At 43.1% G+C, this 18,367-nt stretch overlaps 1 protein-coding gene across 1 annotated transcript in view; it reads left to right on the plus strand.

Annotated features, from left to right (window-relative positions):
- COL28A1 (collagen type XXVIII alpha 1 chain) overlaps positions 1-18,367 on the plus strand; it is a 73,700-nt gene that overhangs the window by 37,082 nt on the left and 18,251 nt on the right. The window contains exons 16-24 of the mRNA XM_056857819.1: positions 413-481; positions 2,274-2,342; positions 6,205-6,273; positions 7,328-7,399; positions 9,378-9,446; positions 10,619-10,690; positions 11,584-11,652; positions 14,283-14,351; positions 18,119-18,187. Of these exons, the coding sequence (XP_056713797.1) occupies positions 413-481; positions 2,274-2,342; positions 6,205-6,273; positions 7,328-7,399; positions 9,378-9,446; positions 10,619-10,690; positions 11,584-11,652; positions 14,283-14,351; positions 18,119-18,187 (627 nt within the window). The remainder of the gene's footprint in view (positions 1-412; positions 482-2,273; positions 2,343-6,204; positions 6,274-7,327; positions 7,400-9,377; positions 9,447-10,618; positions 10,691-11,583; positions 11,653-14,282; positions 14,352-18,118; positions 18,188-18,367) is intronic.

Raw genomic sequence — 18,367 nt, forward strand, 5'->3', positions numbered from 1 at the left:
CAGCTCTTCCACTGGTGAAAAGGGTAGGGTAGGGTCCCCTTTGACCACCAAAAGGGCTCTGTTGAGAATCATGGAGCCTGCATGGACAAAAGTCTAGTGGGATGGGGACTGTAGTGAGGAGGGGGAATTGGGTGACATGGAGCCGAAAAGCTGGCTGGATCCAACCCGTCGTCATGAACAAACATAAGTGCCATTTTTCTGCATCCTGCCCTGATCTCATCATTTTCACAAATACTCTAAATTTCATGCTCTTGATATCCCCCAGGAGAGTGTTCTTTTGAACAGCTGGTGAGCTAATATGTACATAAGAATATGAGAAAGGCCCTTTGGGTTTAAAAATAGTATGGTGATGATTATTTATACTTTTGTTGAAACTCCCAATATATTACTAAAGAGAGCATTTTGCATGCAGGGCGAGCGTGGGATGGATGGACCACAGGGCCCAATGGGACCAACTGGAACTGGTATTCAAGGAGTTCAGGTAAATGGACATTGGGGAAGTCACAACACACTGTGTTTGGATCAGTCCAATACCAAGTTTGGGCATGTTGTGCCTTTTTGTTGGTTTATGAATCAACGTGGGCATAAATTGTGGCCCTGTTGTTTCTGCTGAGGACACCAACACTGCACAGTTGGCACAATCATAGCCAACAGACTTTATTGAGCCCCTTTGGAACTGTCCAGCCCTGGTGCTCTTCCATCTTTGGCTAGTTTAAGTTAGTGCTTGTTTTTTTACACCGTGCATATTTACTGCATGATTCATAATCTAATGCTTGGATTTAAGCCAGCACAGCCTCATTAAAAACCAAATCCTTTGGGGCTGACAATCAGGATGCAGTTATCTCAGTACTATTCTTCAAAGGACAGCAAGGCAAATGGACCTTACAGTGTTTGATTAAAAACATACTGCAGCCAATGTTTCAAGGTGTTTCTTGGGGGGGGAGGAGAATGGTATCCTAGGCATGCTTATAACCCTAGTGAACATAAGAAAGGCCATGCTGGATCAGAACAAGTCAAGTCAAGTTTATTAATACGGTTGACTGACCAATCACTTGCCAACATCAAAATTTCCAGACACAATAGTTTTGCACCGGAGAATCACAGACTGCCCGTACATATAAAGGTGTAAGGTCAATAAAAGCAACCCCTGGTTAAAATTATCACATTAAAATTGATAAAATTGTAAAATATTCTAACAATCATTCTCTAATAAAGCTCTGCGTATTTTAATGGCAACAGAGCAGAACTTGGCAGTTTGGAGCGTAAGCTGAGGGTCTTCTCCTAATAGGACTTCTTTGCCAAAAGCTCGACTGACTCATCAGGGAATTTACCAAGCAGGGGGGAAATAAGCTTTGATCTAACTTCGTGGTAGAATGGGCAACATATCAGTGCATGTTCGATGGTTTCAATATCCTCTGTTCCACACGGACATATCCTCTCTGATCTAGGGATCTTCTTATATTTGCTGGATCAGAACAAGGTCCATCGAGTCCAGCAGTCTGTTCACACAGAAGCCAACCAGGTGCCTCTAGGAAGCCCACAAACAAGATGACTGCAGCAGCACCGTACTGCCTGTGTTCCAAAGCACCTAATATAATAGGCATGCTCCTCTGGTCCTGGAGCATGGAGCATGAACCTGAACGGAGGGTGTAATTCTGCTTAGAAAGACACTGATTATATATTGAGGTAGCAGAACAGTTTACTTCCCTGCAGAAAGCACCATTTCTATATGACATTTCACAGTGAGCATTTAAAATATCCACTAATGTTCCTTGTAGGTACCTCTTCTTGACTCAGTTGTCTGTAGCATTTATATCAAACTAAATGCAATAGAGGGGGGACAATGCTCAACCCCTGTCATATGCAAAGTGGGGGGTCCTTTTTTCTAAAAAAAAACGAAGACAGAAAAAGGGAGCAAAAGTCTGCCTCCTCCCCCATCTTACTTCACTGTATTCTGCAATTTGAAGCTGGGTGGAAAGAGACATGCTTCAAAGAATGGAGTTCTATGAGATAAAATGGGAACTCCCCTCACCTCCACACTCAGTTTTAGATTTTTAAAAAAGAGAGATCCCCCCAGTTTCCTCATCTAATCAGATGGATCCCTCTGTCACATCTAATTTCATCCTGAGTAAACGACCTAATAATTATTGTTGAAGGCTTTCATGGTCAGAGTTCATCAGTTCTTGTAGGTTCTTGTACCAAGACCACGGTCACACAGCCTGGATAACCTACAAGAACTGAAGTAATAATTAATCTTTTTTTTCTCTCTTCAGGGAATTCAAGGTCCGAAAGGGGTGCCTGGGATAAAAGGTTCGCGAGGCATAGGCTTCCCTGGACCAAAGGTATTATTTAAAGTAAAGTAAATTATTTAAAGTAAATATGTACAGTGCTACCATACTGATACATTCATACTTAGAATCTAAGGATCTATGTTAGTGGAGCTTCAAGGATGGGGGAAATCATAGTTGATTTATAAATTTACTTCATTTATAACCCACTTTTCTCCCCGTGGAAGCTCATAAATTCTCCCCTTCTCCATTTTATCTTCACACAACAACCCTATAAGGTAGGTTAGCCTGTGAGTGTGTGACTGGTCCAGGGTCACCCAGAAAGTTTCCACAGTGGAACGGGGATCTGAACCTGTGTCTCCCAGATGCTAGTCTGATACTCTAACCACTGCACACTTATGTGTATAAGGGACATTTCCCCTTTTTTAAACTAAAGGAGAGATTAAGAAATGGTATCCCCAACCTGTAGTTTAAAGTGGCACAGCCGGTTCTGCCATCTCATTGTGCTGCAGGTAGAGGCTATGGGCTATTTTATACAGAAGGGATGGGGGGAGGGAGAATGGCACAGCTGTGGGGACCTCAATGTATAGGGATGAAACGATAGCTATAGGTAGGCAGTGATGCAACTTTTCCACTACTTTTTATCTCTCTTTCAAATGGCAGGCTAGGCAGATGCTAGACCAATACTCCCTTCCTGGATATAAAGGGCTTCTAATACTCCGGGATCCCTTAATGTTGCCAACTTCATCTTAGGAATTTCCTGGAGATTTGAAGTTGGGGCATAGAGAGGGTAGAATTTGAAGATGGGAGAGAGCTCAGTAGAGATGCGATGCCATAGAATTCGCCCTTTGAAGCAGCCATTTGCTCCAGGAGAACTGATGTCTGTAATCTGGAGATCCGTTGAAAAGGTTCTACCTGGAGGCTGGTAAGCCTCAGATCCCCCTGTGACTGTTCAGCATTCATTGTTTGTTTTTTAAAAGTCACTTTCTTTAGCTCTTATCAAGATGGAGATAGAAGAAAAATATGTGGACTGGATTCTATCCAGTTGCCCCAAGGAGAAGCAATGGTGCTCTTGCCTTGCATTATTCCGGCCAATGAAATACACGAATAGGAATGACTGAAAAACACCTACTAAAATATATATTTTAATAAATAACTTCAGGCATACTTGGATGTAAGTTTTGTTCCTGTTTGAGGTACAGAATCCCCCTTGTGTCCTTAGCCTCATTAGCAGAGGGAGGTTTTTGTTCACGAACAACCACATTAGGAGGTGTCCCCAGGTAAAGAGAACCGAAAGGCCATTTTTGCATGGTCAATTTTGATGCTCGCTCAAAGCTCTTTTTTAAAATGCGACTTTAAAAATGCCTTTTCACAGTCCCAATGCAAAAGGAGAAGCTCCACTCCCCCCACTCGCCTGCTCCTTTGTTCCTGTTTGCATAGCTATTAGCATATGCATAGCTAACGCGCCTCTCTTGTTTTACATTGTTCCTTGAGGGAGATTCTTTGCGGCAAACACCAAAGGTCGTGTTAAATGGTCTCTTTAGTAATGCGAAGCAGGTAAGCTCCGGAACAATGGTTCAGCGTGCAAAATTCAAAAAAAAATATGCTAGGCAATTCAGCCTGGAACGCTCTGCTAATTACCATGCAAAAATGGCCAAAGTGTTTATTTAGGAAGGTGCACTAGTGGATAGAGACAAGTTTTAAGCTTGTAGCTCTGATACTGGCAGGAAAATGAGAGTATGAATAAGCAGGAGGCCAGTCTGAGAGTTGAATTCTGGGGTCAGGCAAGGAAAAAGAATTTAGCAGATTAGAACGAAGACTAGCATCCATAGCTTGATCTAACTAGCTTTGCTCCGTTGCTTCCCCCTGTAGGAGCTGACTTCTTCTTGTAGACTTAATGTTATATAGTCCAACAAGCCTCTCCCTCTACCACATAATTTCTAGCGATGAGCCTGAAATAGGGTTGCCAACCTCCAGATACTATAAGTTAAAGAACAACAGCATGTGGCTCCAAAATAGGTAATTTATAATAGATTCACATTCAAACAGACTCGGTACTCAGACCTAAATTCAAAATCATATGCAATTCAACTACACTTGATACAACCAAAGCAATAAATTTCAAAGGGATTCAAAGGAATTACAATTCATTCCTCAAACACAATTCATTCCCAAACCATGGGTATAAGAGTTCAAATCAAATAAGGTCACTCCAGACCGTCACAGTACGTTCCTCCTTTGGTGGTGATTACCCCACTTCTCTCCGGGGAAGAGGCAACAAAGTTCCAACTCACAAAGTGATGATGTTCCAAATCATAAGAAGACGTTCAAAATCATAAAAAAGACGACACTTCTAGATAAGTTGTCGTTTCGCCAACCCGGCTTCTTCAGTTGTACTTAAAAATTAATTCTTTTATGCAATTCGGGCACTCCGCCTCCCAATAGTGATAGACCAGACACGGCTCAAGACCCAAACAGGCTCCTAGTTCCTACTGAGAGGTTGTCAACCTCTCAGTAGGAACTAGGAGCCTGTTTGGGTCTTGAGCCGTGTCTGGTCTATCACTATTGGGAGGCGGAGTGCCCGAATTGCATAAAAGAATTAATTTTTAAGTACAACTGAAGAAGCCGGGTTGGCGAAACGACAACTTATCTAGAAGTGTCGTCTTTTTTATGATTTTGAACGTCTTCTTATGATTTGGAACATCATCACTTTGTGAGTTGGAACTTTGTTGCCTCTTCCCCGGAGAGAAGTGGGGTAATCACCACCAAAGGAGGAACGTACTGTGACGGTCTGGAGTGACCTTATTTGATTTGAACTCTTATACCCATGGTTTGGGAATGAATTGTGTTTGAGGAATGAATTGTAATTCCTTTGAATCCCTTTGAAATTTATTGCTTTGGTTGTATCAAGTGTAATTGAATTGCATATGATTTTGAATTTAGGTCTGAGTACCGAGTCTGTTTGAATGTGAATCTATTATAAATTACCTATTTTGGAGCCACATGCTGTTGTTCTTTAACTTATAGTCTTTTTCAGCATAGGTATCTTGTTCTCTGAGATAACCTCCAGATACTAGCTGGAGATCTCCTGCTATTACAACTGATCTCCAGCCAATAGAGATCAGTTCACCTGGAGAAAATGGCCTCTTTGGCCATTGGACTCTATGCCATTGAAGTCCCTCCCCTCCCCAAACCCTGCCCTCCTCAGGCTCCACCCCAAAAACCTCCTGCTGGTGGAGAAGAGGGACCTGGTAGCCCTAGCTTGAACGTTTCCTCACAACCCAGGGAATAAAAGAGCAAGAATCAGCGGGAGAGAGAGAGAGAGATGACGTGTCAGTTGGGAACAAAGTTAAAACTGAATCTTTAAAATGTCCATTGAGGACACAGTAGATAAAATAGTTGCTATCATGAAAATTGAAGAAAGAGAGTTATATTCTATAGAATGAGGGTTGCCAGGCATGGCAACCAGCAGGAGACAAGGGGGCACGGGAGGGTAGGTGGGCTGCTGACGGCGATGTCATGATATCACTTCCAGGACAAACCATAGAATTTCTGGTGACTTCTTGACAGGACTGACATCACTTCTGGGTCCCAGAAGTGATTTTACGCTGTTGGGCCGAGGGCCATCTTTTTTTTGTTTATTTTTCTCCTGCCGCTGCTGAGAGTGGTGGCAGGAAATGGGAGCTGTGGGTGGAGAATCCTTTGGCTCCAACTGGGAACTTGGCAGCCCTACACAGGAATGTTACAGTGATGCCGCTTGAAAAAAAAGAATTATAGACTCTCATGAAGTTGTTCACACTGTCCAGAAGCTGATAACCCTTTGCCTGCAGTATAGGATTATTATATGAACACAAATTAGAAGAAAAACTATTAGTTACTAGTCCTACAGATAAAAAAAACACTATGTTCTTTCAAGGGACAAGATGGTGCACCTGGACTAAAAGGAGACACAGGACTACCGGGAATTGGACTACCTGGATCTAAAGTGAGCCTGCCTTCTTTTGCATTCTTATATCTATAATTTAATTTTTGTCCTGGAAAAATGGAGTTGCCAGGAGGTAGGCCAGGAATTCGATCGCTTTGCTCTGCCGCACTCTGGGTTATTTTATTTCATTTATACCCCCCTTTCCTCCCTAATGGGGACCCACAGTGGTATACAGCATTATCCCCTTCTCCATTTTATTCTCACAACAACCCTGTAAAGTAGGTTAGGCTGCAAGTGTGTGACTGGCCCAAGGTCACTGAACAAGCTTCCATAGCAGAGCGGGGAGTCAAACCTGAGTATTCCAGATGGTAGACCAACATGCCAACATTACCCCACACTGGCTTTCTTCTTTTTGGGTTGCTTCTTGGTGTTCCTTTTTTTGTGCTCTGGTAAGAATTTATCAAATATATGGGCTTTCTGGTGTTTGCAAATGGGGATATGTGTTTAAACAGCAGTATTTCTTGGCAAAATACCTAGAAGTCGTAATCAGTAAAACATTAGAGCTCTCCTGGTTGTTTAAAAGAACAAAGTATTTTAAGGTGGGGAAAATACCATTTTTTTCAAGACAAATGAAACAACCACTTCCCATGCTAAACCTACTAAACAGCATCTTATGCACCCGATTAAAAACACCCGATTAAAAATACCCAATGGTTCCACATTAACATACCACACCCTCATTATCACATTATCTTGATACTTACAGGACAACGATTCGCACATTACCTTTAATACTTTGCAGGACAATGACTCAGCTCAAACCCAACCCCCCGTCTGACTATATATTACTGTTCCTACACACTTGACACCGAGAGACACTGTCCTTCAGTGTTACTCCTCTGAAGATGCCTGCCACAGTTGCTGGCGAAACGTCAGGAAAGAAAATACCAAGACCTCGGTTACACAGCCCAGATAACCTACAAGAACCAACAAAAATACCCTTGTTTTTATTTTCTTTCCAGACAAACAAAACAACCACTTCCCGTGCTAAACCTACTAAGCAGCGTTTTGTACACCTGATTAAAAATAACCTTGCTTTGAATTTCTTTCAAAGGGAGATCCAGGAACACCAGGATTTCCAGGAGAATTTGGGAAACCAGGATTAATGGGAGAGACCGGGAAAAAGGTAACACAGTTGTGTTTGTTGCACCTATAAATATTCATCCTAAACAAAAGGCCTGCCTTCAGTATACACTGCAGTCCACATGGCCAGCTGGGAGCAGCTGTGGCCCAAAGACTCATTTGTTCAGCTGAAGACAGGCTAAGCCTGACTGTCACACCTGATGTTTCCCAGCTGCACTACCAGGCTACTATAGCTTCAAAAATACAGGGTTGGATCCAAAGGTCCATTTCCACCAGGGGAGGGGGTGTGTGCTATTCTTGCTCATTTCCTCCCATTCCACTACAGATCTCCCCTGCAAGCTCCTTTTGGAGAGACCCCTATGCTGTCCCCTAGGAGCAGTATTTCGGAGCACTCAGTGGGCTGCAAAGTAAGAAGGGAGGCGGAGAAGTTCTACTCGGCAGGCGGAAACGTTTTATACTTGCTGAACACAACTTTGGGATCAACCCCAGGAGAGTAACTGAGTGCTCCATTCGTGGCCTCATTGGAGAGCTATTTCGCCTGTCGTTTTTTTTCAACACATCGTCAAATAATGTTGATGAGAAAAGTATGTAATATCCGAATAATGCATGACAGCAAGAAACTCACTTTCAACCTGTGCGTGACCCATGTTAGCAGGAGCTGACGGCACACTAGTGAAAGGGATAGGCTGCATTTAGAATATAGAATATAGACACGGGGCTTGTTGCTTTAGAAAAGAAAATATACCGGTACTCTTTATTGTTAAAGAAATCCCTACTGAGATAGGAAAGGAGAGGTAGGCATTCTATGTTTCCATCTAACTATAAGATGGAGAGAGATTCTGAGAATGGATGTTTCTCTCATGGAGGCCAGAGAAAGAACAGAAATACAAGAAGGGAAGGAAGGAGAGACAGCAGAACGGACAAGAGGCGGGATGCAGAAGGGTCTGAGCAAATTCAAATTTCAAATGTCAAATTTCAAATACCTTTATTGGCATAGTACAATCTGCAGTATATAAAAGGATAAAAGTTAGAGTAAAATAACAACTTCACTCAAGTCAGCAGGGACTTCTGAAGGTGCTAACCTGCAAATGGGCAAAATCAACAACTGCCCGTACACGTTCTTTCACTGTTGTGGCTCCCACCTTGTGGAATGGCTTGGCAAGGAGGTTAGGAAAGCTCATATTCTCCTGGCCTTCTGCAAACTATGCAAAACTGAACTATTCAAGAGGGCTTTTTTGTGCAGGTAATAAGGTTGCACTGTACAAAATGGTTTTACAAACCTGCTTGGATAAATGATTAAGGACTGTGGTGTTTAGCTTATTGTAGCTTATTGTAAGTAGGATCTTATTTGCTCAGTGTGTCATGTGAATATTTATGCTATGCTTCAGTTCTTCCTGGTGGTTCCACACTTCTAAAATCCAAATGCATTGGTTATTGAATGTCCCATTTTGTTGATAGTACGGGCTCACTATGTGTAATCCACCTTGAGTCCCTGTGAGAAAGGCAAACTATAAATAACATAAATAAAATAAAGTAAAAATGAAAAATAAAATATAAGAACATAAGAAAGGCCATGCTGGATCAGACCAAGGTCCATCAAGTCCAGCAGTTTGTTCACACACTGGCCAACCAGGTGCCTCTAAGGAAGTCCACAAACAAGATGACTGAAGCAGCATTCTCCTGCCTGTGTTCCACAGCACCTAATATAGGAGGCATGCTCATGTGATCCTGGAGATAATAGATATGCATCATGACTAGTATCCATTTTTACTAATAGCCATGAATAGCCCTCTCCTCCATGAACACGACCACTCCCCTCCTAAAGCCTTCCAAGTTGGCAGCCATCACCACATCCCGGGGCAGGGAGTTCCACAATTTAACTATGTGCTGTGTGAAGAAATACTTCCTTTTATCTGTTTTGAATCTCTCACCCTCCAGCTTCAGCAGATGACCCCATATTCTAGTATGAGAGAGGGAGAACTGTGTGATTATTAATAATATCCTCATCTTATTTACTTTAGGGGGAACGAGGATTTCCTGGCCCAAGAGGCCCAGAAGGAATGCCAGGGAGAGGAGAAATGGGCCTAAAGGTATGCTTTAAATATTATGAGTTTAGGATGGGTGGCGGTGAGGAATTAAATGCTCTTGCTTACCAAAGCTGTATGATTGACACTTTTAAAAAAACAGGTGGCACGTCTTCATTAATATCTCCTTGTTTATATTTTAATGCTAAGTATAACAGCAGTATCCGAAGAAGAGCTTGTTAGATGATCAGGCAATTAGGTAGTCAAGAGGAGAGAGATTTTACCTGTGGAAAAAAGATTTGACCTGTGGAGATTTTACCTAGATAAAAACACAGGAAATTGAAGAGAGTGAATACAATTGAAAATTAAAGCCTGTGTTTTAGTTGAAAACTAGCTTATTTTATGCATGGCTGTTTCACTTGCTGTCACCCCTCTGATGACTTCGGGTCTTTGTGTTGATTATGCAGGCTGTTTCCAACCATCAGAGGTCGCCTCGCTCTCCTCCTGCATTTCCCCACATTTTGAAATTTGAAATAAAACAGGTCTCTGAAAACGCAGGCAAAATGCAGGGGGAGAGCGAGGCAACGTCTGACGGTCGGAATCGGCATGCATAATCCACACAAGGACCCGAAGTCGTCAGAGGGGTGATGGCGAGGGAAACAGCCCTGCATAAAAGACCATAGAGAAATGCTTGCATTTAGTCCAGTTTAAAAGTTTTTATCTGGAGAATCTTTAGGGAAGTATTCCAAGACAGCTCTATCCTTTTGCCTAATGTCGAAGACACTAAACCTGCCGGTTTCTCCACATTATTTGCTGCTTCTGCAGCTGCCTCTGTCCCTCGTTCTGCTGGTTAGTACATTTTCTTTCCTGTGACCTGAAACAAATCAGATAGGTGATCACTGTTCTTCAGCCCTGGATGGGCATGGGGCTTGTTGTGTAGTGGCAGGCAGAAAACACTTGGGACTCTGCAGCCTCCACAAGGCAGGATGACAAGACAGAGGCAGAAGCTGAGATAGGACAGTGTTTGGGGACAAGGTTGCCAAATGCGTGGCAGTTGTTGGCACCCCCTTAAGGCCCAGTAGACCAAACCTTCCATCCTGCATTTCTGCCTCTAAGTCACAAAGAGACAGTTCAGCTGCCGTTGAGTATCTGTATTTTCATTTTAGATCACTCCAAGTAACACAACATATGGAAACAACTCTGCACTGACGCTGCTTTTATTTTTTGTTTTTGGTCAGGGTGAAACGGGACAGAAAGGAGAGCAAGGATTTGCAGGCATGAGAGGAATACCAGGTCCTGCAGGGCCAAAGGTATATTTACCTGTTTTCTGCATTGCTTTTTGCCTCCTGCATGGATTCCATAACCAAAGGACTTTTCTGTTTGTAGTTTATTTACTAGAGGCAATTCTATAATGCGTCTGCTCCCAATCATCTGCCCAAGCCAATCTTTGACCATCTATATAGATGATTAAAACAAATGAGGAACAAGAACTGTACATGTTGAGGGTGCTAGCTTAGGGAAGAAAAGGCATTTGCTTTTTCCAGGGATACTAGTCAATGGGTGACAGACTAGGGAGATCTAGGATCATCTCTCTACTCAGATACGAAGCTGGCTGTGTGACCCTGAACCAGTCACTCTTTCTTGGCTACCTCTGTGGGCTGCTGTGAGGACAAAATGATGGAAGACAGAGCCATCAATGCAATCCAGAGCTTCACGTAGAGAGGGAAGGATAAAAAGTTGACCCATACTAAGTAACAATTGCACAAATGTGAGAGTTAACAGACAACTGCCATGTATATGTATCACCTAAGGTGCCAGTTGGGTTTTGAGTTTGTTACATTAAAATGATCAAAAAGAAACAAAGTTTTAGAAGGCTTGTTAAGTTTTAATGATCCTTCACCTTGCTATACCTGAAAAGAACAATTTGCAGTGCAATTGCACAGATTGTTTGTTCAGACAACTGAAAGGGGTGACTTTTGGAGCCTCTTGCAGCACTAGCTTTTGGTCATTTTGTGAATGATCAGGTCTGTGGACGAAATGTAGTAATCGGCAATTAAACAAAAAGTTTTATGAGCTCCCTGAGAATCCAGAGAGAACCAATACATATGGGCATCTCACCATATCCGAATGAATTTTTAATAATGTATGTGAAAAACAAGCACTTGACAAACCAGTGAGAGTAGCTCATCCTTTTCTCTTTTAGGGTGAACCTGGAATCAAAGGTGCAGTTGGTAACCCTGGCCCTTCAGTTCGTGGGCCACCTGGCCCCAAGGTGAGTTTATTTGCAGGCAGAGCCTTCTACATATTGTGCAGTCCCATTTCATTCCAATTGGACTTGCATAGAGCGGCAAGGGATATATACAGTGATCCAAGTGTGGCCACACCATAGAGTTACATAAAACATTATGATTATTGTCTCATTTTCAGTCCCTTTCTTGCCAGTATTATACAAACCCTCTCTATCATAAGTACGATATGCCGGAGGGCCCTCTCCATGGCCATCGTTTAAAAAGCAGCCATTGGCAAAGCCGGTGGAATATTTATTTTAAAACATATATCCTACATTCCTCAGTCAATACTGGTGCCTGAGGTTAGCTCACAAAGAAATTTGGAAGTCTGTTAATGCACTGTTAGCCATCTTGAGTCTAAAGAAATAAGGTAGGATATAATTATTTTAAATTAAAAAAACCACCATATACAATAAAAAATATACCTGGCACAAGCCAGCTATGTAAAAACCAATTACCGTAAGAACATCAGAGCACTAAAGAAGTGCTAAAATCTTAGAATGTTTTAAAACCAGATTACCTAAGACTGCAATAAATCAGGTTTGTTTTAAAGAAGATATCCTATAGTTAGTACAGAGAAACATACAGAGAGCCAAAATAAAATCCCTCAGGAAAATGCCCGGATAAATAAGGAAGGCTTTACCTATCGCTGAAAGCTTAACAAGTTTGGCATCTAGTGGATGAGCAGGGTACAGAATTCCATAAATGGGGTGTCACAGCTGAAAAGACCCCCTGTGTCCTGTCATTGTTTGCTTCCCCTCCAGTGATGGAGGGAGACAAAGCAGAGCCGTGCACAGATTTCATATATGGGAGCAGGTGGTCCTACAGATACATTGTTCAACATTTTGAATTGTGCTCAGTAGTAAATAGGCAGCCAGAATTTGTAAAACTGGCATACTATAATCTCTATAATTAATGCCAATCAACAGTCTAGCTTCTAACTGAAGCTTCCAAACTGTTTTAGAAGGCAGTCCCACATAGAGTGCATTACAGTAATCTATAATAAAGGACTGTCTCTTTTCATATGTCCTCATTTACGATTCTTAGGTTTCTACCTGCTAGCTTGCTTAAGGTAGCTTACCTGTCAGTGACTAGAACCCACACCTTTTTTATTGTTGCACCCACCCTATGGAATGGGTTCCCTGAAGTGAGGGACAGCACTGTCTCTAGAAATGTTAGGAGGCAGTCTAAGAGCATTTTATTTGCTTGGGCTTTTCATGGGGTTTAGGCTGCGGGCATTTTGTGAGGAGGTGAGTTATTTGGAATTTTATTATTTTGGATTTTAGGTCTTTTATGCATGGCTGTTTCGCTCGCCGTCACCCCTCCAATGACTTTGGGTCTTTGTGTTGATTATGCATGCTGTTTCCGACAGTCAGAGGTCGCCTCGCTCTCCCCCTGTGTTTCCCCGTGTTTTCCCCGTGTTTTCAGGGGCCTGTTTTATCTCAAATTTGAAAAAGAGGGCAAACTGCGAGGAAACGCAGGGGGAGAGTGAGGCGACCTCTGACGGCCAGAAATGGTATGCATGATCAAAACAAGGACCCGAAGTCGTCAGAGGGATGACAGCAAATGAAACAGCCATGCATAAAAAACCTTATTGTATCTTTGTATGTTTTAAATTGTGAAACATAAGCTGCTAGGAGTAAAGGTAAGGTATACACGTTTAAATACATCTAATCTGGATCTGATCAGAGCATAAATAATACCAGCAAAATCCAGCTTTTATGGAAGGGCTGCAGTTGGTATAGTTGCCAATGCCAAATCTAGTTATAAGTATTGTTGAAGGCTTTCACGGTCAATGTTCATTGGTTCTTGTGGGTTATCCGGGCTAGACCACGGTCACACAGCCCGGATAACCCACAAGAACTAGTTATAAGTGCTTGGAACCATAGAAGAAATCTGCACTTCCACTTGTAAATCAACGTTTAATGCAAACTCAACTGAGAACCTAGTCCTTTAGGGGTCTTCCAGAGCAGTCTGACTTCTCACTCCTGAATTCCCTGCTCTCTTTCCAACAGCACTTCAGTGTTATCTAGATCGAGCTTCACTTTGCTGGTTTTCCCACTTGTTGGCTCATTACCACCTCAGGCAATAGCTTAGATTATCCACTGATTCACCTGACTCAGATTAAAGAGCTGGGCTTCATTTCCATAGTTATGACCCTTTGCTCCTAACTTCCAGATAATCTCACTCATTTTAATGCTAAAAAGCATGGTGGTAAAATGGAACCTGGATGCCGCCCATAGCATAAATGCCACTGGATCAAACAATTATCCCTCTTTGGCTTCTAGTTGGCCAGGTAGGATTGGAACTGCTGCCCCAGATATCCATCCCAGTTAGCCAATCCAAAAGGATACCATGGTTGATGGTATCAAGAGCTGACATGAGATCAAGAAGAATCAGAAGGGTTTCACCCCCCCCCCCCCGGTCACTTTCCCAATAAAGATAACTTATCGGGGCAACCAAGGTAGTTTCAGTTTCTAAATCACACTGAAGGCATATTGAAATACCTCTAGAAAGTCAAGTGTCATCTAGGAATACCTGGACTTGGTACTTTGATCAAAAACTGAATGAATTGATTGAGTATGATGTGATTTCTTTGTGTGTATATATGTAGGGGGAACAAGGATTTGCTGGGCCTCCTGGAAATGATGGCAGTCCTGGAAATTCCATTATGGGACCAATGGTATGAAGTTTTAAAACAAACAAATAAATAAATAATGTAATATGACCCCAGACAAAATAGAAAGAAATATCTGAATTTGTTTGTTTTGAATGGGCAGATGGCAGACAGAGAAAGTTCAGCTGCTGTTTTCTATTAAGGGTTCTGATTCCTACATTCATGTGAATTGTGTCTTACTATCCTTCCTTGCCTCAGGAATATTTACCCCCACCCCCCTCATTAATTTTAATATACAGTTCCAGATGTGGGGAATACCTGGTTCTGAGAACCAAGTGTTGCTTGTTTTACAGCTCCAAGTGTTCTTTGTAGTGGTCGATTTTTGAGCTGGTTTTGTTTGGCGCCCTTTATCATTATTCTTATCCGTAACCTGTCAGGGTCCAGTTAATTTAAAACTTCAGATAAACATAATTCTGCACAATGGGGGGGGAGAAGAGTCTTCAGCCTTCCCCTGCACGATTTTCCCAAGCGGAGACTGCACTGGGGGGCATTATTTGCCTTCTTGGGGGAGGGGGTTACACGTGCAGTCTCACACTGGGGCAAACAGCAACCCTTGGTGCTGCTTCAGGTTGGGCAAATCGTATGCTGAAGCCCTTTCGCCCTCCTCACCATGTTCCTGGTTTGATTCAGGACCCCACACACTTATGAAATGAGTTCCGTCACAGATGATGACCCTGTCAGAGTGAACTTGTAATTTGGAAGTCAGTAGTCTTAGAAGATGACAGTAGCTTGGATCCTATGACATTGTTTCCCTCACGCTTCTTTCCAGATGCTGTAAAGATTTTCCCCCTCTGCGGCACCCGTTTCCTCTGCCAATAGCACTTCCATGTGTGTGAAATCGATGTTTTCCAAGGATCCCTTCCACACGGAGAAGTGCTAGCAGCAGAGGAAGTGGGTTCTGCTGCAGAGGAAAGCCTCCGCAGCGGCTGGAAAGAAGCATCAGGGGAATGAAGTCATAGGATCCCAAGCCAATAACTATGCCCAGGAGTGTGTTGACAGTCTAGCAACAGCAAACACTGTGAGACTTCCGATGTGTGTTTTAGGTTTAGGATCATGTGAAATGAAAGCACTCGGACACTGTTCCTTCTGATATCAGGAAAAATATTTGGCAGTTCTTAGAGAACAGTATTATTAATCTATTTTGGACGTTAAGTGCAAACATCTGTTTGGCTACTCTTTCCAGCACAGGAATTTGGAAATCAAAATAAAGAAGCAATCTCTTGCCCTTAGATTTCCTTCTTTATGGAAAGAATGAATAGGGAAACTACTCGATATTTTCAAGCACTGTCACTTGTCCAAGGAGCTCCTTTATGTGCACTCAAGGACTTGAACACATCCAGTAGTTCTTCTGCCATCTTTCTTTGAATTGTAGGCTCTCCTTCATATTACATGTGGCTTCTGAAACTGAAATAAGGAGAGGAGAACCATGCATGCTGCCCTAGACTGCTCTGGGGAAGGGTGAGAGTAAGGGGTAACTTATAGATCACGATAGTCTGTCTGTAGCAGTAGAAAAGAGTAAGAGTCCAGTAGCACCTTAAAGGCTAACAAAATTTCTGGTAGGGTATGAGCTTTCATGAGTCACAGCTCACTTCAAAGAACTGAGCTGTGACTCACAAAGCTCATACCCTACCAGAAATGTTGTTAGTCTTTAAGGAGCTACTGCACTCTTGCTTTTTTCTAGTGTAACTAATAGATAGGGACTCCCCTGAGTTTGCTATGTGGTACAGGAGAACTGCTGCAGACCTGATAGATTCCTCTCCTCCTGGCCCCTGTTTCTGCTGTCCAAATGTTTCCCCTTTCCCAATGGGCTGGACATAGTCCTGACTCATGCCTAAAGTGAGAGAGCAGAGGTCTACTCCTGTCACTGCCTCTTCCTTCAGAGAAGAAGGACGACCAGCAGCAATGGCAAGGAGAAGCTGCCGAAGTCAACAGCGGGGGGCCCCTACTGAAGTGTGAGCCTTGGCAGTTGCTCAGTAACCTTTCACGCAGACCCAGCTGTAACCCCTTGGTCACAAGAAGTCTATTGGATTGCCAGTTCTCACTCTCAGCCTTGTCAACTTCTCAGAGGCCAGATCTTGAGAGCTTTGCCTGTCAACATTATGGCCAGTGAGCAGTAACTGCTGCCTGGCTCCCTCTGTACTGTCTTGCCAGGAATACAAGGAAGGTAAAGGAAAGGGAAAAGATTCTTAAGGGTAAGGATGTGTCACTGGCAACCAAGATCAAGTTAATTCATGCCATAGTATTGTTATGAAATGGGGTTGCTAATCTCCAGGACTGGTCATGGCAACCCCAGCAGATGCGTGCAGCAGCCTTTCCAGACCAAGCGGCAAGCCTGTGCCACCACGGAAAGGACTCCTCTTCATCCTGCGAAACCGGCAGTCAAAGAGCAGCAGCCAAAGTAGTCCCTCCAGTGAACCAGAGGGCATCCATGTTCTTGTCTGTCCTGCTGCAGTGAAAGCCATATCGCAGGGAACTGCCAGGCACGTAGCATCCATCAACACCCCCTCCCTTGCATCATCAGCAATGATTAACCAGCCATCAACAGACATTAAGAATCGTTCCTCCAGCAATGCGATTTAACGAGCCCCGGACGAAGCAAGATCGCGCCTATTGTTTTAGATTGTTAAAGCCAATCGGCGAGACTCCTGGTTACTCCTGGTGTTGCACAAGTCACTGTGTTTAGAATAGGTTTCGCAAATTGCCCTCGCCCCACCCAGGTAGCCGGTCATTAATCCCTTTTGTCACACTGGGAACCACCTGGATAATCCATTCGCCTCCCCACCCCCCCAGAAAACAGTATAACTGAGCTCCAGTACCTTAGGACTTCCCTTTTCATACAGACTGCCACTCTGCCAGAGTGAGCAGCCATGTTAGAATACGCAGGGGGCTACCCCTGCCCCCTTTTTATTCCCCTTAGCCTACTGGAACTCAGGACAGACAACTCCTCTACAAAAAAGGTGCAGTATTACCCCCTCATCAATACCTGCCACATGGCAAAAGTCTCTCTACTCCTCCCTTTTGATTCTTAGACTTTGTATGTTTGAGTTGCATCATTGAACGTTTGAAAACATAAACTCTCTTAATTTGGACTCCCTTTGCCTCTGTCGTTATTCTAAGGTCACAGAACATGGGCTGTGGTATAGTTGGTTGCACCCCGCTTTATAAATATTATAGTTGCCGATTGCTCAGCTAATTTCCCCATTTAAAGGAGCATTTCGGGTAACAGTATTTCCTATTGCTATGTATAGGTGTGAGAGCTGGACAATGAAGAAAGCTGATAGGAAGAAAGTAGATTCCTTTGAAATGTGGTGTTGGAGGCGAGTGTTACGGATACTGTGGACTGCCAAAAAACCCCAAATCAGTGGGTTATAGATCAAAGCAAGCCTGAACTGACCTTAGAAGCTAAAATGACTAAACTGAGGCTTTGTACTTTGGTCACATTATGAGAAGACAAGCGTCACTGGAAAAGACAATCATGCTAGGAGAAGTTGAAGGCAGCAGGAAGAGAGGAAGACCCAAAAAGAGATGGATTGACTCTATAAAGGAAGCCACGACCCTCAGTTTGCAAGGTCTGAGCAAGGCTGTTAAGGATAGGACGTTTCGGAGGACATTGATTCATAGGGTTGCCATGAGTTGGAAGCGACTTGACAGCACATAACATGCACAGAAGAAAAGGAATGTCTCTGCTCCTGGCATTGCTACGACACAAATGTCAAACTCTGACCATGTTTATGTTGTTAATAACATATTGGATCATTTATATTATGAACCAGGGCATTCCAGGACTGACTGGGCCACCTGGACTACCGGGGCCAAAAGGAGATGGCTTTCCAGGTCCACCAGTAAGTGTAATTTTGTCTACATTTCTCCAGTCAGCAAAGACAACAGCTTGCTGTTGATACCTTGAAATGTACAGTTCTTTTACAAAGGAAACATTGGGAGGGGGGAAATCCCTAAATTAAGGCTGAAATATTGTTATTTGTACATGTTGGAAGTTGCATGAGACTGACTGGCCTTTATTT

This window comes from Euleptes europaea, chromosome 11 (assembly GCF_029931775.1).
Source record: "Euleptes europaea isolate rEulEur1 chromosome 11, rEulEur1.hap1, whole genome shotgun sequence".
Lineage (NCBI taxonomy): Eukaryota > Metazoa > Chordata > Lepidosauria > Squamata > Sphaerodactylidae > Euleptes > Euleptes europaea.